This window comes from Aulostomus chinensis, chromosome 1 (assembly GCF_037954235.1).
Source record: "Aulostomus chinensis isolate RoL2024-O1b breed Wild chromosome 1, RoL_Achi_v1.0, whole genome shotgun sequence".
NCBI lineage: Eukaryota > Metazoa > Chordata > Actinopteri > Syngnathiformes > Aulostomidae > Aulostomus > Aulostomus chinensis.
This window is the reverse complement of record NC_141320.1, coordinates 51,529,894-51,549,873: the sequence shown is the minus strand read 5'-3', so window position 1 is coordinate 51,549,873 and position 19,980 is coordinate 51,529,894. Positions and strand designations below refer to the sequence as shown.

Sequence of the window (19,980 nt, the reverse complement as noted above, 5' to 3'; positions counted from 1 at the left end):
GAAAACCTTCACTGATGAGTCCATGGATCTCATTGATCTGTGCCATTTCCTGATCTTCAGGTTCTGTCTTTGATTTCTTTCTTTGATGTCTAAATTCTGTGCTTTGGTTTCCTTGGTCAGTCTTTGAATTCTGGTTCATAATAAAAAAGAACTCCCAGCATATTTCTGCAGACCATTGATAGGGATTTTACCAACTGCACCATAGCAACCCTCTTGCTGTCTGCTGCTGTGCCATTGAAAAGTAAGACAGCCTGGCAGTCAACAAACTGGGCTCAACAGAAAAATGTCAACTAAAGATGGATTAAAGACCAGGAGGAAATGTAACCAACCTACAAAGATGGAGGGGAATTGAGACCCACATGTTTGCCATCCTTGATGAACTGTCCACTGGTGCAGGGGATGAGGTCATGGCCATGATCTGGGAGCCAGTCCTGGATGTTAAATGCCCTGATGATGGACAGTGCAGTGGCAAAATGTCTGGTCCACTGACTGAACTCTGCCACAAATGAGGAACAACAGTCAGCAAGGAGTAGAAACGAAGAGGAGAAATGGAGAGAACAGAAAGAATGAGAGATCATGGAGGAAAGAGGCTGATATTTGCAAGTGTCCTGACGACAACACAGCAATCTAGAGAAACCATGACCTGGATTACTGAGGACCTCCACTGGCAGTTCATTTCTGTTGATCATAGGGCCATGCTGGGTGAAGCAGGAATGAATCCTGGGACTGAGGTTGTGGAGCAATGGTCAACTTTCCTGCTGAAACTGTCAATTCTTCTGCTTGGTTCTCTCCACAAAACCAGTCCCTTAACGGAGCTCAAACCCCAGTTACAGCTGTGGGAGCCCAGAATCTGACACACTGGACCATCAGGAACAGCTTTGTGCTTTCAAACAACAGAGACGACACTCAAGGACTCAGGGAATGCAGGAATCTCTGGCCTCAGCTGACATGTTGAATTTCAGCAACACTTCATGATGCTGAGTTTCGCAAACCAATGAGAAGATGAAGGAGGCCGTCAACTCCTTCAAGCTCAACATCTCCACTGCTTTACCCAGGAGGTCAGAGGTCAAAGCAGAACCTGCACCCCCCACCTCTGATGTTTACTCCACACAGAGATGAGGGGTCGGTTCAGAAGAGCGAGCAGGAGTCTGGGCAAGTCTTTTCATTCAGTCCCTGGTTGAAACAATTGTCTCCACCAACTTCAGTATGGGTCTGGACCTGCACAGGTTCCAATTCGTGTCTTGGTCCCGAGGGTTTGTTGAACCAGAGAAGCTTCAAGTGGTGATGCTCATTCAACCATGCATGAAGGTCAACCTGCATTATCTGCTGTGCTCATTAGCAGGGACTTAGCTCCAATGGTAGAGTGCTAGCTTAGCATGTGAGAGGGAGAGGGATCCATGCCGTCCTTCTCAGAATACTTCAGCTTGTTCTGTTGATCAGAGAAGCTGCTGGGTGATGAATGCTGATGTTTGTCCACTGGTGTGATAAAGTGTCCCCTGTTATTGATGAAGATGAACACCTGCTCAGGTCAAAGCTGCAATCAAACCAGGGACTCTGAACCACACAGTGAAGGAGTTTGTCATCAAGATTTATGGCAGCTTTGAAACTTCCCACCATCTCCTGAATGTGGAGCAACTTGTCCTGCCAAAACTGTCCCCTCTTCCATCCTTAATAACACCTGTCCTGACAGCCGCTCAGGCTGCAGCAGTGAAAGCGCTGAATGCAGCCAGGATACACAATGACTCAATCAACGCAGGAATCTGTTGACTCAGCTGGAGAAGCAGAGGGTCCACCAAGACCAGCAGACACCTTCATTCTTGATTCTTGATTCAAGGGCAGCCCCTTGAGATGCACCATCTCATTTTGGAGGGGGTCCTGACAAATAATGACCAACAATACAACAATAATAAAAGTAGATTCTATTTTCAACACAAGGACACACACATCATACACCCAGGTACAGGCCAACAATGTTCCCCAAAGCCCCCCCCCCCCCCCATCCAGTATTCTACAAAGTATGATCAGAGATCCCACTGCAGAATAAGAGTGGGCCTGTGTTCACATACTCATACATTTACACACCCATCTAAATAAATACTGCTTCCATGCACCATTAAAGTACACAATGCATATTCATACACAAATATCCACATATTTACAGTACAGAGAACAAACAAGAACAAGTAGAGAGTGAATCCTGGAGAGAAAAGGGGAGGTGCATCAGAAACAAGAGCAGATGTTTGAAAATGCTTGATGATTTGAAGATGAAAAGGAAGTGAGAGACCAAAGTGAGGAGGAAAGGTTGTTCCAATCTGATGGAGCTTTAAATACAACCGGTCAAAGCAGGAGGCCGTCCCCACTGATCCTGGATCTGCTCGACGTTCCTGCCTGTTAAAAGGAAGGTGTTCATCACCACTGTTGCAGGATGTGCTGCTGGTGGAGAATTTTTGGGTGTAGATTCATTGAAGCAGTTTGGTGCTGGACCTGTTCTACTAGTAAAGAGTCATGAGATAACTTTGTTGTGATTTGGTTCAAACAAATAAAAATGACTTGACTTGATTTGGTGCCTCAGGAGGAGAAAATCTGGGCACAAAAGTTGGACAAGAGTGTTTGTGGAGGTTGTGGATCAAAGTTCTATTTATATACAACACATAAAATCAAACAATGTGAAGCAGGCTAATGAACAATAAATCAAATATAAAAATGCTTTATTTTAAGATCTAGAATATCTTGTGAATATCTGGAGCTTTATTCCAGCAGCAGACCTCCTCAGGTGATGACTTCATATTTGACATGTTTACCATTCAATGAGACTCATTGTCAGTCCATTGAAATCTACTGGTGTTCCTGGTGAGTTGATTTAACAACATGAGCTGACAGAACCTACGTTCAGGTAGGAACCACCACATCCAGGGGTCTGGACCTTAGAGCAGGCAGAGCCATCAAAGTAGCAGACTAAGCTAGCAGACATTAGCATTGAGAAGAAACTGATACCTGAGTCTACTTTTGGGTCTGGTCAAGTGATGACACAATAATATGACATCATTGTCAGACTGACGCCTGCTCAACACTGACCAAACGCCGCCCTATTGCATCGTGGGAAATTTCTGCTTGGCTTGTGTCCATCAATACACACAAAGAAATTTATCTCATGCTGCCATGACCCGGATTCGAACCGGGTTGCTGCAGCCACAACACAGAGTACTGACCACTATAGGATCAGAGCCTCCTCAACAGGAGCTTTAGCTTCTATGTCTTCGTCTCATTGAGTGTTGCGGCGAACAGCTGTTGAACCGCTGACGCGCGACTGCGGCGGCCCCTGATGCAGGAGACGGGCCAGGCCCCGTTCAGAAGGTGGTGGATATTATTCTTGGTGTTTTTAGGGCATGTTCCCACCCATCTTCACGTGGGTGACAAAAATGGATTTTTTGTAAAGATTTCGGCGCGAGTTCGGCCTGTCAAATCCTGATCGGGGCCAGTTTGGTTGTGTTGTCTGCAGCGCCTGGCACGCTCAGCGGGAGCGAGTCCGATCATTATAAAGGTGGGTCAAACAATTTAGGTTGAGACAAAGGACGGCACGGGCAGAGCAGACGCAGGTCTTCATTCCACCCGCAGAGCTGTAGAGCATGGATCATGTCAAGGACTAAATGAGGGGAAAGAGAGCAGGAGAGCAGGGCAGAGACAAAGACAGAGAATGCTCTCCTAAAACAAGACCTATTCAGTCAATGGTAGAGCAGAGTGGCGCAGAGGAAGCGTGCTGGGCCCATAACCCAGAGGTCAATGGATCGAAACCATCCTCTGCTAAAAGAAGAAAAGTAAAATGAACCTGCATCTTTAGAAATGTGTGTCTGTTAAAAAGAGGTTCATAAGGATTTTTTCTTCCTCCACAATCACCAACCATTGTGAGAGTTAACAACAGTCCACTTTCTGACTGAAGCAAAAGTAGACTTGAAAAAAGGTTTTTCTGATTCAACATAGCAGCTAAATTTCCATTTCCATTTCCTGAACAGGACAGGTTAAAAAAAGGGAATGTCATGACTTCCTCTGTATGTTAGAATATGAACGACTAAAAATGTTCATGCCCAGTTTAAAGTTAGAATTAAACTGAAAATACAAAAATCTTCCCTCTTCAATCCTGTCACTCAGTGTTTTAAACTGTTTCAAACAAATTCTACTGTTCAACAGTTCAAGTGTTTCTAATGAGATGGTTTCCAAATCAAATCGGTTGTCACAAGGGAAAATCTGCATGGAAACACACACACACACACACACACACACACACACACACACACACACACACACACACAGAGTCCTACTGACTAACCCATGTTTTTCTTCACTTAAACCACCACTGGAGTATTGAATGAGATTGCATGAGACACCATCAACTTACATTAAAAACGCCTGACTGCCTTTAATTCCCTCCTGGCTGCAGGAAATTAGACAGACCACCCATAGCGGGGCTGCACGGTGGTGCAGTGGTCAGCACTGTGCCCTCACAGCGAGAAGGTTCCGGGTTCGAGTCCTGGCTCGGGCGTGGGATCTTTCTGTGTGAGTCTGCATGTTCTCCCCAGGCCTGCGTGTGTTCTCTTCAGGTACTCCGGCTTCCTCCCACTGTCCAAAGACATGGACATTAGGGGACTAGGCTGGCTGACACTCTAAATTGACCGTAGGTATGAGTGTGTGGGTGAATGGTTGTTCGTCTGTGTGTGTTGGCCCTGTGATGGACTGGCGACCTGTCCAGGGTGAACCCCGCCTCTCGCCCGTAGATGCTGGGATAGGCTCCAGTTTATTTGACAGCTGATTGGAACAGCAACATTGAACCAAGTACAGGATTGGAGGGAGACTGATGGTCACTGTTTGGGTTTTTGAAGAACAAGGAGGGTGTGGCTTCAAGGTGGATTCTCAGAGACTATTTCCCCAACCGCTACATTGGCATCTACATTGTCATCCAGTCACGTGACTGAAGTCATCCAGTCACGTGACTGAAGTCATCCAGTCATGTCAGTGATGTCACTCTGCAGGACTGTCACTGCCGTCACATTCTAGAAAAGAATCCAGACTCCACATTTATGGGGCAGTTTTGGTCTTTAAACACTTGACAGTTCCAGGAAATTTAGTCTGGCTCAAGATCTTCAGATCAACCCAGGACAGAAGGCAATGACTCCATTGGATTGTATCGTTGGAGCATTCAGAGATCTGGTGGATCTCAGTAGGAGCTGTATTTATCCACTGAATGATCCTGGTCAATGTGATCCTGCTCCTCCATCTCTAAGGCTGACAGAGCAGGAGGACCTGACTGAGAAGAAAGCTGCACTTGAGCAGCTTCAGTCTCTGAGTGACAACACACAGGCAGAAAACCAGAATTTGAGGGAACAAGTTTCTACTCTTGAACGTGAGAATAAAAGAGCAATCCAGGAGCTACAGAACCTCACTGCTGTGGTGGCCAACCTCAAAACGGTCCAGGACAAGAACCAGACTCAGATAGAAGACCTGAACGCAACAGTCCACAGTCTTCAGCGTGAGGGGAGGAAGGTTGATGGAGAGAACCATGAGCTCAGAAAAGAGCTGACCCACGTTCAGTGTCTGAGGGAGAGTGAACAGGTGGAGATGAAATGTCTTGAGGAAGACCTGACTGAGAAGAAAAGTGCACTTGATCAGCTTCAGTCTCTGTGTGACAAGAGATGGACAGAAAACCAGAAATTGTGGGGACAGGTTTCTAGTCTTGGACAAGAGAAGATTATTGCATATCAGCTGGTAGAGAACATGTCTGCCATGGTGGGCAACCTTGAATCTGTGAGGGAGGAGAACCAGACTCAGATCAGAGACCTAAACACACAAGTCCACAATCTTCAGCTTGAGGTGAAGATGGTTTACAAGGAGAAGTGTGACCTCAAGTGTGAGCTCAACTCCATCCAGGCAGAGAAGAACAAAATGAGAGAAGAACTCACTGAGAAGAAGACGACTCTTGAACAGCTGAGGTCCCAGAGTGAGGAGAGAGAGGCAGAAAATGGATGTTTGAGGAGACGAGTTTCTACTGCATCTCAGGAGACAGAGACCTTCACTGCTGCGTTGGCCCACCTCGAATCAAGGAAGGACCAGGACCCCACAAAGACTGGCAGTCTGAAAGGTGAAGTTCAGAGTCTTCTATGTGCAGTGAGAACACAAAAGAAGAAAAGGAGCAGTGCTCAGTGGGAAATCCTGGGAAATCTTCATGATTTAAAAAGCTGTTTGAAAGAGGAAAATCATGACCTTCAAGTGAAGGTCCAGCAAACTTCTGAAGAGCAAGCAGACTCTCCCCTACGTCCAGCCAGAGAAGAGCAAACAGACTCTCCCCTACGTCCAGCCAGAGAAGAGCAAGCAGACTCTCCCCTACGTCCAGCCAGAGAGGAGCAAACAGACTCTCCCCTACGTCCAGCCAGAGAGGAGCAAACAGACTCTCCCCTACGTCCAGCCAGAGAGGAGCAAGCAGACTCTCCCCTACGTCCAGCCAGAGAAGAGCAAACAGACTCTCCCCTACGTCCAGCCAGAGAAGAGCAAGCAGACTCTCCCCTACGTCCAGCCAGAGGAGAGCAAGCAGACGCTCTCACATGTTCTTCTGCAGAGGAGCGACGGGATTCTGCTGCATGTCCTGCAACTGAAAAGCAGAATGATGGGGGCACCCTGGAGACTGGACCTGCTAGGGGTCAAACCAGAGGTCTACTGAGCCGTGTGACATCTGGTGTAGGAGATGCTCTGTTCATGTTCATAGTTTCTTCTTTGTGTGCTTTTCCTCAACTTTGTTTTCTTTGTTTGTTATACATGATGATACCTTGATCACCACAGCAGTTGATCCCAGCTTGATTAGCTGAGTGCTTTGCAGTCTAAAGCACTTTAGTGACACCTGTGGGGTCCCTTATCCTCCCTGACCACAGGGATTCAGCCTCACTGAAGGAGAGGGAACCTTCCAGGTTGCAGCTCCTAGAATCTGGAACGCTCTCCCACTGGACATGAGGACGCTGAGGACGCCTTCAGAAAGAAGCTACAGACCCATTTGTTTAGTAATATTATTGTTCATGATGGAATCGTGCCTCCTTACCTGCCCACACAGGTCAAGAGGTCAACTGATTCCCTGTTTAAAACAGCTCTTCATCACATGGATGTGCATCCCAACAGTCAGAGCTCACAGATGCTCCTATTCCCTCCAGTGTGAGGCACTACGAGTGACTGATGAGGGTCAGGGGGGGTCAGGCTAGTCCAGATAGTGGGTCTGTATGAGGTTGTTAGGGAGGGATAAGGTGGTGGCAGAGTTCAGGCTGTAGTTGTGCTCCAACAGTTGAGACAGGGCAGGACAAAAAATGACCTCCTGATGGCGTTAGGAGTGATTCTTACAAGAACCAATCCATAAAAGTGGGTGGTGACCTGCTCATGTGACGCTTGTGTTGATGATTACTGCGTCTCCTCTATGCTCATTTATCATGAATGAATCCCTCTGAGTAAAACACCTGATGACTCCTGAGTTGTTTCACAAAATGTGTGCGTGTGCGTGTGTGTGTGTGTGTGTGTGTGTGCGTGTGCGTGTGCGTGTGTGTGTGTGTGTGTGTGTGTGTGTGTGTGTGTGTGTGTGTGTGCAATAACTACGAGTTGTCTATGTATAAATCAAACAATTATTCATCAGTTGGATACATTGACAGTGGAAGTTCAGGTTTCCTGTAATTCAGTTTGCAGACAACACAGAAAACTGCCCCTGACCCCTCCCCTCATTCTGGAGGCTTTGACATGAAAATGAAAATGCTGACAGACACAAATGCAAATCAGGGTATTTGACCAGAGGTGACATATCTTTTCATGCTTTTCTTGTTATATTTGTTCTATATGTTCTGTATGGTTATATTTGTTATGGTTGTTATGGAGTTGATGGTTATTATCTCTGTTTCTTGTGTCTTTGTCTTTGTTGTCCTCCCCTTCGTCCGTCCTGGATTTTTGACCTTGGTTGCAGGAAGCCTGTGACCTCAAGTCCTTTTTCTGTGTTGCTGAACGTAGAGCCTTGCTTCATTGTGCTCGCTAAAGTGTGATCCTCCCTGCTAATTCCTTATGTCATTGACTAATTACCCACCAAAAATAAATACCTACTTGCTTTATTTGGCTGAAGTTTAAAAGACCATCATTCTGGTAGCAACAGTCTTTCTGCCTTGTAAACACGCTAAGCTAACGATGGCTTCTCCCTCTTGTTCTCCTCTCTCCTGCTCAGAGTGCCACATGTTTTGTTCCTCCTCTGCCTCCTTTAGTGATACTGATAAGTGTGTTAAATGTAGTTTTTTTGTTGTGTTGGAGGTGAGGCTTAGCCATGTTGAATTGGACCTGCAGCGGCTCTGCACCAAAAGCTGCAAGAGCTAGCCAGCCCTCACTAGCTGGTGCAGACCACCTTAGCTTAGCTCCTAGCTTAGGCCCAACTAGCGCTCCCCCAGCAGCTCCCAAGCATCTGGGAGAGCGCCAAGAAAAGTTGGGCCTAAGCTAGGATGTGCTTGCTCATGAAGAATTGTTGGGTGTAAATTCATTTAAGGAGTGTTGAACTGGACCTGTTCTACTTGTAAAGTGTAACTTTTGTTATTTGGTGCTTTACAAGGTGATGACTTGACTTCATTGCAGCTTTGACCTGAGCAGGTGTTCATCCTCATCTCAGCAACAGGGGACACTTTATCACACCAGTGGACAAACATCAGCATTCATCACCCAGCAGCTCCTCTGATCAACAGAACAAGTTAAAGTATTCTGGAGAATGAGGGCATCGATCCCTCTACCTCTCACATGCTAAGCGAGCGCTCTACCATTTGAGCTAATTCCCCTGTTAAGGAGCACAGCAGATAATGGAGCTTGACCTTCATCATGGTTGAATGAGCGTCACCAGTTGAAGCTTCTCTGGTTGACCAATGTAATGGAGACCAAGGGTTCCATGACATCAATGATTAATTGAAGGTAGCATTTGTCTTGGTATTAACAGTTTATGTAAATTATAGGCACACACACATGTTAATGGTCAGGTTTATTGAATCAGCAAACATGTGAAACATTTTCTATGCCATGTGTTCCAGGGAGGGACCTGGGAAGCACAGGGGGACCGGCCATCCTGCCTGTGGAAAATGAAGACCCCAGTGTCAGTCAGTGGTAATCACTGTGCAAGGCCTGGTATTGAGTGTTGATCTAGTTTGTCTCATGTAAATGTGGCAGTTTCAGTCGTCACGGTCAGTCCTCACCTCTTCCTGGTGGTTTCCTTAAAGGGGGTGGAGCCAAAAGGGGAGAGTGGCCCAAGGAAGCTCCTTAAGAGCTGTAGGTGCAAACCTTTGCTCCCAGATGGGGGAGGGGGTACAATCACAGGCAAGGTTCATTCGAATGATTATGCATGTGGATGTATTGTTGAGTTGGTGTAGTAGTCTGGAATCATGTATATATTTAGTCAGGTTAAGTTGTTGAGATGGTGCTGGTTTGATGTAAATATTGATTGTAGAGCATGGTTGTGGTCTCACCTCCACTCTATGGGCCATCCATCGTCATCTTCTGCTTATTCCTTACTAGTAAGGGTCGCGGGGGGGCTGGCACCTATCCCAGCATCTATGGGCGAGAGGCGGGGTTCACCCTGGACAGGTCGCCAGTCCATCGCAGGGCCAACACACAGAGACAAACAACCATTCACTCTCACACCTACGGTCAATTTAGAGAATCCAATCAGCCTCGTCCCCAAATTACATGTCTTTGGACCGTGGGAGGAAGCCGGAGTACCTGGAGAGAACCCACGCAGGAACAGGGAGAACATGCAAACTCCACACAGAAAGATCCCACGCCCGAGCCGGGACCTTCTTGCTGTGAGGGCACAGTGCTGACCACTGCACCACCGTGCAGCCCCGCTATGGGGCTGGTCTGTCTAATTTCCTGCAGCCAGGAGGGGATAAAAGGCAGTCAGGGGTTTTTAATGTAAGTTGATGGTGTCTCATGCAATCTCATTCAATACTCCAGTGGTGGTTTTAGTGAAGAAAAACATGGGTTAGTCAGTAGGACTCTGTGTGTGTGTGTGTGTGTGTGTGTGTGTGTGTGTGTGTGTGTGTGTGTGTGTGTGTGTGTTTCCATGCAGACTTTCCCTTGTGACAGCAGATTTGATTTGGAAACCATCTCATCTAAATCTCCTCTCCAAAAACCCTCTTCTGCAACTTTGTACCCAAGTTGTCTCCTCACCAGGCACCACAGTATCCAGTAGGTTCAGTTAAAACAGTCATCAGTGATGAATGTTCATGTTCAATGATGAGGTTTTGATTTATTCTTCCAGAATCATCTGAACAAACCCTCCTCAACACAGTGAAGCCTTCATCTGACAGGAGGAGTTTCTTTTCCCAGTGATTCCACTGGTAAAGTGAAAAGCTTCGTTCATCAGACTGGTCTGATAGGATCAACTACTGGTTGCTCTGGATTGGAAACAGCAAAAATGTCAAGAAACATTAGCCAGATCAAAGCCAAGATTAAAGCAAGAGCCTCCAGATCAAAGTCAGAATTGATGATGATGTCATCAGGGGGCTTTGATAGTGTATTTATTTGTAGCTAGAATTCTGTCTTTGATCTCAGGAGGACATGAAAGAAACCCAATTGAGGAAAGTAGAGGAGAACATTCAGCTTCATTCGAAACACTTGAACTGTTCAACAGTAGAATTTGTTTTACACCACAGAGAGTTTTGTATGCTTTCACCATGACAGTCAGACTCTCCTCTGTCCTTCATGGTCCCTCAAATGTGCAGTGTGGACCTCACACACTGAATTTAGCCTGAAAACTCTTCATGAAAAGCAGGAGACTCAGAGTCTCTGTGGCGCAATTGGTCAGCGCGCTCGGCTGTTAACAGAGAGGCTGGTGGTTCGAGCCCACCCAGGGACGATGAGCAGGCTCTGCTGGTGCTTAGGAGTCGCTGTGTTAATGATCTGAATGTGAATGGACAGATTGACTCTCCACAGCAGACTCATTTGACAAATCCTCATGAACCTCTTTTTAACAGACACACATTTCCAAAGACACTGGTTCATTTTATTTTTCTTCTTCTAGCAGAGGATGGTTTTGATCCATCGACCTCTGGGTTCTGGGCCCAGCACGCTTCCTCTGCTCCACTCTGCTCTACCATTGACTGAACAGTCCTTGTTTTAGGACAGCCTTATCTGTCTTTGTCTCTGCCCTGCTCTCCTGCTCTCTTTCCCCACAACCAGTCAAAGCAGAAGGCCGTCCCCACTGATCCTGGATCTGCTCGACGTTCCTGCCTGTTAAAAGGAAGGTTTTCATCACCACTGTTGCAGGATGTGCTGCTGATGGAGAACTGTTGGGTGGAGGTTCATTGAAGGAGTTTGGTGCTGGACCTGCTCTACTAGTAAAGAGTCATGAGAGAACTTTGGTTGTGACTTGACTTGACTTGACACACACACACACACACACACACACACACACACACACACACACACACACACACACACACACACACACACACACACAATCCTAAACAGGATAAGTGGAAGAAAATGGATGGATGGATGTTTCCCAATGTGGCTCTGCAGCAGGAGATCTTGTAGAAACAGGGACTGACCTGACACCAGCTCCCTCTGGAACAATGGTTCATTCATTCATCGGTGCCAGGAGGCCTAAAAACACACAAACACCAATTCAATCCAGGAAAATCAAAATCCCAACAAACTAAAATCCTGTTGAAGCAGGAAGTTCTAGTTGAACTCTCATCCACGTCACATGACCAAGAAAACCTCCTCTTTCATTCAGACCAGAACAGACAAACATAGAAACATTGACACGACAGGTGGGCACCGTCAACTTAAAGCACGTTAAAATGGCAAAATATGAGGCCATGCATGCATTTATTATGCAAAATATTTGATACTTTGTTGATAATAAGGATTCCAAGAAACTTTCTGAAACCAGGCCGACCTGTGCCGTGTGCTAGCCTATGGAAACAAACAGACCCAGAATCAGATATAGAGGTTCAGGTTCTGGATGGTTCTGGTTGGTTCCTGCAGTAATTGAAGCAGTTAAAGGCATATATATCCAAGTGTGTGTGTGTGTGTGTGTGTGTGTGTGTGTGTGTGTGTGTGTGTGTGTGTGTGTGTGTGTGTGTGTGTGTGTGTGTGCGCGCATGCATATGTACCGTAAATGACCAATTAGTAGCCCGGGCGTTTAAAAGAGACCAGGGGCCCGTTTCACAAAGCAGGTTTAGAGTGCTGCTCAGTAAAGTTGCCATGACTTGAGATTCTATTCCTGCTGGGTCCAAAAACACCAAGAATAATATCCACCACCTTCTGAACGGGGCCTGGCCCGTCTCCTGCATCAGGGGCCGCCGCAGTCAGCTGTTCAACAGCTGTTCGCCCTAACACTCAATGAGACAAAGACATAGAAGCTCAAGCTGCTGTTGAGGAGGCCCTGATACTATAGTGGTCAGTACTCTGTGTTGTGGCCGCAGCAACCCGGTTCAAATCTGGGTCACGGCAGCATGAGACAAATTTCTTTGTAAATTTAGTCTGCTACTTTGATGGCTCTGCCTGCTCAAAGGTCCAGACCCAAAAGTAGACTCAGGTATCAGTTTCTTCTCAATGCTAACGTCTGCTAGCTTAGTCTGCTACTTTGATGGCTCTGCCTGCTAAAAGGTCCAGACCCAAAAGTAGACTCAGGTATCAGTTTCTTCTCAATGCTAACGTCTGCTAGCTTAGTCTGCTACTTTGACGGCTCTGCCTGCTAAAAGGTCCAGACCCAAAAGTAGACTCAGGTATCAGTTTCTTCTCAATGCTCATGTCTGCTAGCTTAGTCTGCTACTTTGATGGCTCTGCCTGCTCAAAGGTCCAGACCCAAAAGTAGGCTCAGGTATCAGTTTCTTCTCAATGCTAACGTCTGCTAGCTTAGTCTGCTACTTTGATGGCTCTGCCTGCTCAAAGGTCCAGACCCCTGGATGTGGTGGTTCCTACCTGAACGTAGATTCTGTCAGCTCATGTTGTTAAATCAACTCACCAGGAACACCAGTAGATTTCAATGGACTGACAATGAGTCTCATTGAATGGTAAACATGTCAAATATGAAGTCATCACCTGAGGAGGTCTGCTGCTGGAATGAAGCTCCAGATATTCACAAGATATTCTAGATCTTAAAATAAAGCATTTTTATATTTGATTTATTGTTCATCAGCCTGCTTCACATTGTTTGATTTTATGTGTTGTATATAAATACAACTTTGATCGTCCCTCAGGATGTAGAATGATGTCAAAAAGTCTTCTCTCAGCTCTCCTGTCCTCTGAACAGAGGAGTCTCTGCTGAGGTCGTCCCTGTCAGAGTTCTGACGTCTGTTGGGATGCACCGAGAGACTCAGGCAGACAGAAGATGAGGGCAAGTGAAGTCACCTGAAAATGAGAGGGGAGGTTCAACGTCAAACTGAAACAGGAAGAACAGGACACAAATGTGATATCAAAATAAAAGACAGACTCTGAGACATGACCCCCCAGTTCCTGCTGCTTCCAGCTCTTTCTATCGAGCCCCTCCTACAGTGGTTGAGAATCATAAATGGAGACGAACACAAGGTGGCGCTGGACGCTGGTGATGTTTTAACATGTTGAAGTGAGCCCCTAACACAGGACCTGCATTAATAAAACTCTTTGAAACACTGGGAAGCTCTGCTGGATATAAATTCTCCATTCTAAAACACAGGTTCTGACCTTTAATCCCTCACCTCCAGAACTCATGGAGGAGAACTGTAATAAAGTTGTTTCTGTGGCCGTTCCCAAAGAGGTAGGAAATGATCCAACACTGTATTTAGTTCATCAATGTACTTCTTTCGTGTCAGTGATGGATCCAGGATCTCCTGCTCATGCATCCCAGGCAGAATCAATGACTTAGCTGCAAGTCACCTTATTGGACCCTTGAACATCTGGAAGTAGTCCAATTAATAATTAATTGCTAATGAACTCAAAATGATGCTCCAGTGATGTGGTTAGAGTTGCTCCTCACAATGAAACAAAAAAGCTTACAGCACCTGGTATTCCCAGGCGGTCTCCCATCCAAGTCCGAACCAGGATTGTTAGTAGAGGATTTTATTTTAGGTCAGACAAGTTTTCTTTTGACTTCAAATTTCATGTCAAGATCTCAATCAATTAAAAGGTGGATTTTGAACAGGGATCCGGTTGAAACCAGTACTTTTGATTGATGTTCAATAAATCTAATAAAAAAATAAAAAAATAATTCTAAATAAATTAATAAATTCAAAAATAAATAATTCTAAATCAATCTGAGCAAATATTTTCTCCTGGGGTATCTCGCCAGTAGAGGGCAGCAAGAGACAGGTTTCTAGGTTTGTTCTCTTGTCTGAACAGACGTTTCAGTGAATGTTTGGTGATTCAAAAATGTTCCTGAGGGAGTGGAAAACCCACATCAAGCCTGAATGAGCCGGTCTCTGATGATGGTATCAAAAGGACAGGACTGTGGTGCTGAGCGGTCCATTCAAATGTATTTGTCTTCATTTAGCTGTATTGTTCCATCGACTCACTTTAGGTGGTTATTCTACTAAATTCAGGGTAGAATCAGTAGAATCACACAATAAAGCGAGGATATCAAAGTAAACACTGACTTGCAGACGCCCTCAAACCTCCCACACATTGAGTTGAGTCCAGAGTTTTAAGTTGCACTTTTAAAGTCGTCCAGCAGATGGTGCTGTTCAGAATCTGAGCCTCTCTGATGTTAAGCCCCGCCCACTCCGCGGGTATCATTCATATGTTGAATTTCTCATCATTCCTTTGATGCGTCTGCGTTCGAAATCGAGAGTATAAGACCCGGAAGTGACGCAGCATTCCTCAGTCGGCCGTTGCTGGCGGCAGTGACAACCAAACTCTGTCCTCAGCACCGGTCTGCACTTAATTTTGGACGATTAATGGCTTTTTCCTGCACTGATTTCCGTCTGAGGACCAATCAGAATGTGTCTCTGCTCCGATACAAGGCGGGAGAGCGCGTCCAGGTGAGTCGACCGCAAATGTAGGAGCTTGAACCTTTGAAGGTGACGCAACAATTCGGACAACCTTTAGCCATGGGACTGCTAGCAAGTTATAGTTCAAGAACTGTCAATGAAATGAAGGTGGAGGAAAACACTGCATTGTTTCAGGGGAAAATATACGATTATTAGTCAGTTAAAGTTATGCTAACCTGCGCTAAGCTAACCTATGTGAACAATTATGCTAACCTGCGCTAATCTAACCTATGTGAACAATTATGCTAACCTGCGCTAATCTAACCTATGTGAACAATTATGATAACCTGCGCTAATCTAACCTATGTGAACAATTATGCTAACCTGCGCTAATCTAACCTATGTGAACAATTATGCTAACCTGCGCTAATCTAACCTATGTGAACAATTATGTTAACCTGCGCTAATCTAACCTATGTGAACAATTATGTTAACCTGCGCTAAGCTAATCTATGTGAACAATTATGTTAACCTGCGCTAAGCTAATCTATGTGAACAATTATGTTAACCTGCGCTAAGCTAACCTATGTGAACAATTATGTTAACCTGCGCTAAGCTAATCTATGTGAACAATTATGCTAACCTGCGCTAATCTAATAGATGTGAACAATTATGTTAACCTGCGCTAAGCTAATCTATGTGAACAATTATGTTAACCTGCGCTAATCCAACCTATGTGAACAATTATGTTAACCTGCGCTAATCCAACCTATATGAACAATTATGTTAACCTGCGCTAATCCAACCTATGTGAACAATTATGTTAACCTGCGCTAATCTAACCAATGTGAACAATTATGTTAACCTGCGCTAATCTAACCTATGTGAACAATTATGTTAACCTGCGCTAATCTAACCTATGTGTACAATTATGTTAACCTGCGCTAATCAAACCTATGTGAACAATTATGTTAACCTGCGCTAATCTAACCAATGTAAACAATTATGTTAACCTGCGCTAATCTAACCTATGTGAACAATTATGTTAACCTGCGCTAATCTAACCTATGTGAACAATTATGTTAACCTGCGCTAATCTAATCTATGTGAACAATTATGTTAACCTGCGCTAATCTAATCTATGTGAACAATTATGTTAACCTGCGCTAATCTAACCTATGTGAACAATTATGATAACCTGCGCTAATCTAACCTCTGTGAACAATTATGATAACCTGCGCTAATCTAACCTATGTGAACAATTATGATAACCTGCGCTAATCAAACCAATGTGAACAGTTATGTTAACCTGCGCTAATCAAACCAATGTGAACAATTATGTTAACCTGCGCTAATCTAACCTATGTGAACAGTTATGATAACCTGCGCTAATCTAACCTATGTGAACAATTATGTTAACCTGCGCTAATCTAACCTATGTGAACAATTATGTTAACCTGCGCTAATCTAACCTATGTGAACAATTATGTTAACCTGCGCTAATCTAACCTATGTGAACAGTTATGATAACCTGCGCTAATCTAACCTATGTGAACAATTATGTTAACCTGCGCTAATCTAACCTATGTGAACAGTTATGATAACCTGCGCTAATCTAATCTATGTGAACAATTATGTTAACCTGCGCTAAGCTAATCTATGTGAACAATTATGTTAACCTGCGCTAAGCTAAACTATGTGAACAATTATGTTAACCTGCGCTAAGCTAATCTATGTGAACAATTATGTTAACCTGCGCTAATCCAACCTATGTGAACAATTATGTTAACCTGCGCTAATCCAACCTATGTGAACAATTATGTTAACCTGCGCTAATCCAACCTATGTGAACAATTATGTTAACCTGCGCTAATCTAACCAATGTGAACAATTATGTTAACCTGCGCTAATCTAACCTATGTGAACAATTATGTTAACCTGCGCTAATCTAACCTATGTGTACAATTATGTTAACCTGCGCTAATCAAACCTATGTGAACAATTATGTTAACCTGCGCTAATCTAACTAATGTGAACAATTATGTTAACCTGCGCTAATCTAACCTATGTGAACAATTATGTTAACCTGCGCTAATCTAACCTATGTGAACAATTATGTTAACCTGCGCTAATCTAATCTATGTGAACAATTATGTTAACCTGCGCTAATCTAATCTATGTGAACAATTATGTTAACCTGCGCTAATCTAACCTATGTGAACAATTATGATAACCTGCGCTAATCTAACCTCTGTGAACAATTATGATAACCTGCGCTAATCTAATCTATGTGAACAATTATGTTAACCTGCGCTAATCTAATCTATGTGAACAATTATGTTAACCTGCGCTAATCTAACCTATGTGAACAATTATGATAACCTGCGCTAATCTAACCTCTGTGAACAATTATGATAACCTGCGCTAATCTAACCTATGTGAACAATTATGATAACCTGCGCTAATCAAACCAATGTGAACAGTTATGTTAACCTGCGCTAATCAAACCAATGTGAACAATTATGTTAACCTGCGCTAATCTAACCTATGTGAACAGTTATGATAACCTGCGCTAATCTAACCTGTGTGAACAATTATGTTAACCTGCGCTAATCTAACCTGTTTGAACAATTATGCTAACCTGCGCTAATCTAACCTATGTGAACAATTATGCTAACCTGCGCTAATCTAACCTGTGTGAACAATTATGCTAACCTGCGCTAATCTAACCTATGTGAACAATTATGATAACCTGCACTAATCTAACTCTGGAATACACGCCACCTGTTAAATAGCTTTTAACATAATACACCACTGAAGTCTTGGTGACTGAACTTGAAATGTCATGTTGTTTTGCTAGCCTGCTGCTGGGGACCATTTGAGGAGCCGAGGGGACACGTGGGGCCGCTGGCGACCCTCCTGCCGAGAGTCCAACTGGAGGGACGGGCGTCGTAGCGCCGACGTCACAGGTAGGAACTTTCAGCTAAAGCCTCTGTCTCACATGATCGGGACTGAACTTCAACCCCTTATTGTCTTTCTTTCCCTCCAGTCAAGCGTGGACCTGGCCACCTGTCCCCTGCTGCTTCATCCAGGGACCTGACCAAGTGTGTCAGGAAGCAGGTCAGCAGGCTGTCTGGGGTTCATGCTCTGATTACTTCAGTTGGTGACGGTTTGTTGGATCGACGAGTTGCCGAAGAGCATTTTGAAACTGTTTTTAATGGTCTTTCAGAGCCTCACCACCAGAGAGATGAGGCAGCATCTGGACAGGCTGCTGCGGGACGAGGCCAGCAACAAGCAGATCTGGGACTGGGTGCAGGTGTGTGTTTTCTGGTTGTGGGGTGACGGGACCACATCGGTCTGTTGGTCAATCATGGTGAACCTGGATTGTCCTCCTCTCTTTTTCAGGCCAACCTGGATGAAAGCCAGACCGCTTCTGTGGAGTTCCTCAGAGCTTTGATGACAACTGTGCAGGTCTGCCGTCGTCGGTACGTGGGACTCATGTGTTTTGTTTGTTTTTTTTGACTGTCCTCATATTCAGTTCTGGGTCGTGACCCTGCTGACATGGAATTGAATACTCAGAAGTTTTCCACCGGTTTATCTGCTAGTTTCAGGCGAGCACCGCAACTGTCTGGATGCAGGACGGCTGACTAAGAGAGTCAGGCTTCTCAAGAGGTTTCTGATCGATGGACCCAAACAACTTCAGGCCCTCTTGGCCCTCCAGCAGCTGATGGCAGAGATGCATCACCCCAAAAGTGAGTGTTGACCTCCTGACCTCCCTGGAGGGTGGGATGAGTCTTGTTTTGGCTCCAAAGCCCCTAAACCAGTCCATGATAAAAGCTGCCGTGTTGCGGCGTCCCCGCAGTGCTGCTCCTGACGGTCTTTGACGTCTCCTTTGAAGAAGATGTCATTTACACCGAGGTCTTCCTCAAGTGGCAGGGAAGTGACGGTGCAGAGCAGCGAGCCTTGGAATCCGTGCGTCTCTTCTTCACCTGGCTGGGATAAGTTGAAGATGATGGCCCCCCCAAGTCCTCACCGGGGCCCCAGGGGCTGCACAGGCTGCTGGAAGGAGCCGAGGACAGTTTGGCCTGAGAGGCCGGAACCACTGAGGTGAACCATGAGAACGACTGGAGCCTCTTTTCATCTTTTTAAATGCTTTTCTAATTTAAAAAAAAAATTGTAATTGATTGTGTTTTTAAATAGTTTTTGTCCTTTTTTTGTTTTTGTTAATCAAAAATTGTAACTTTATTCTCAGTTTTAATGGGTCCAGATGTCTTTCTTTCTTTTGTGCTTGTTTTTTTTTTTTTTTTTGTTATGTTTGTTTTAAGGGAGTTTGTTTGAGAGAAAATAACCTTGATACCTAGAAAAAAGCTCCCGTCCACTGTCTGTCTGGCTGCTCTCAGGTTTTCTTCCAACCTCGGCCCTTCACCTGGTAGAAATCCACATGTTCTTAGATGTTCATGTTCCACATGTCGATATTTGCAGACATGCGTTAGGTTTGTGTCTGTTTAGAGATTCTTGGGGTAAATAACCGTCCCCACAGGTTTTCATCTGTCTGAATCAGTTTAAATACATCCCTCCACACTTTGATGTGTTCATCAGGTACATATCTAGATAGAAATGTGGACCACCATCAGGTACATATCTAGATAGAAATGTGGACCACCATCAGGTACATATCTAGATAGAAATGTGGACCACCATCAGGTACATATCTAGATAGAAATGTGGACCACCATCAGGTACATATCTAGATAGAAATGTGGACCACCATCAGGTACATATCTGGATAGAAATGTGGACCACCATCAGGTACATATCTAGATAGAAATGTGGACCACCATCAGGTACATATCTAGATAGAAATGTGGACCACCATCAGGTACATATCTGGATAGAAATGTGGACCACCATCAGGTACATATCTAGATAGAAATGTGGACCACCATCAGGGACATATCTAGATAGAAATGTGGACCACCATCAGGTACATATCTAGATAGAAATGTGGACCACCATCAGGTACATATCT

At 44.8% G+C, this 19,980-nt stretch overlaps 1 protein-coding gene across 3 annotated transcripts; it reads left to right on the top strand.

Moving 5' to 3' along the window:
- The first annotated feature begins 14,833 nt into the window (after nt 1–14,833).
- On the top strand, nt 14,834–19,615 carry LOC147272148 (uncharacterized). 3 transcript variants are annotated; one of them, XM_086203914.1, is made up of 7 exons: nt 14,834–15,002; nt 17,812–17,920; nt 18,001–18,071; nt 18,181–18,267; nt 18,357–18,436; nt 18,557–18,703; nt 18,882–19,615. In XM_086203914.1, the coding sequence occupies exons 1-6, from the start codon at nt 14,919–14,921 to the stop codon at nt 18,600–18,602; spliced, it is 477 nt and encodes a 158-aa protein (XP_086060040.1). In that variant the 5' UTR covers nt 14,834–14,918; the 3' UTR covers nt 18,603–18,703; nt 18,882–19,615. The 3 variants fall into 3 exon arrangements, with proteins under 3 accessions (XP_086060040.1, XP_086060031.1, XP_086060049.1); XM_086203905.1 differs by having other exon boundaries at nt 18,814–19,615; XM_086203923.1 differs by lacking the exon at nt 14,834–15,002 and adding an exon at nt 15,013–15,119 and having other exon boundaries at nt 18,814–19,615.
- The last annotated feature ends 365 nt before the right edge of the window (nt 19,616–19,980 follow it).

Excerpts from the sequence above, each read along its gene's own strand:
- LOC147272148 (XM_086203914.1), top strand. The coding sequence starts at position 14,919 with ATGGCTTTTTCCTGCACTGATTTCCGTCTGAGGACCAATCAGAATGTG. Across the intron at positions 15,003-17,811 it reads AGGCGGGAGAGCGCGTCCAG|CCTGCTGCTGGGGACCATTT; the intron begins GTGAGTCGACCG and ends TTGTTTTGCTAG. Across the intron at positions 18,268-18,356 it reads AGATCTGGGACTGGGTGCAG|GCCAACCTGGATGAAAGCCA; the intron begins GTGTGTGTTTTC and ends TCTCTTTTTCAG.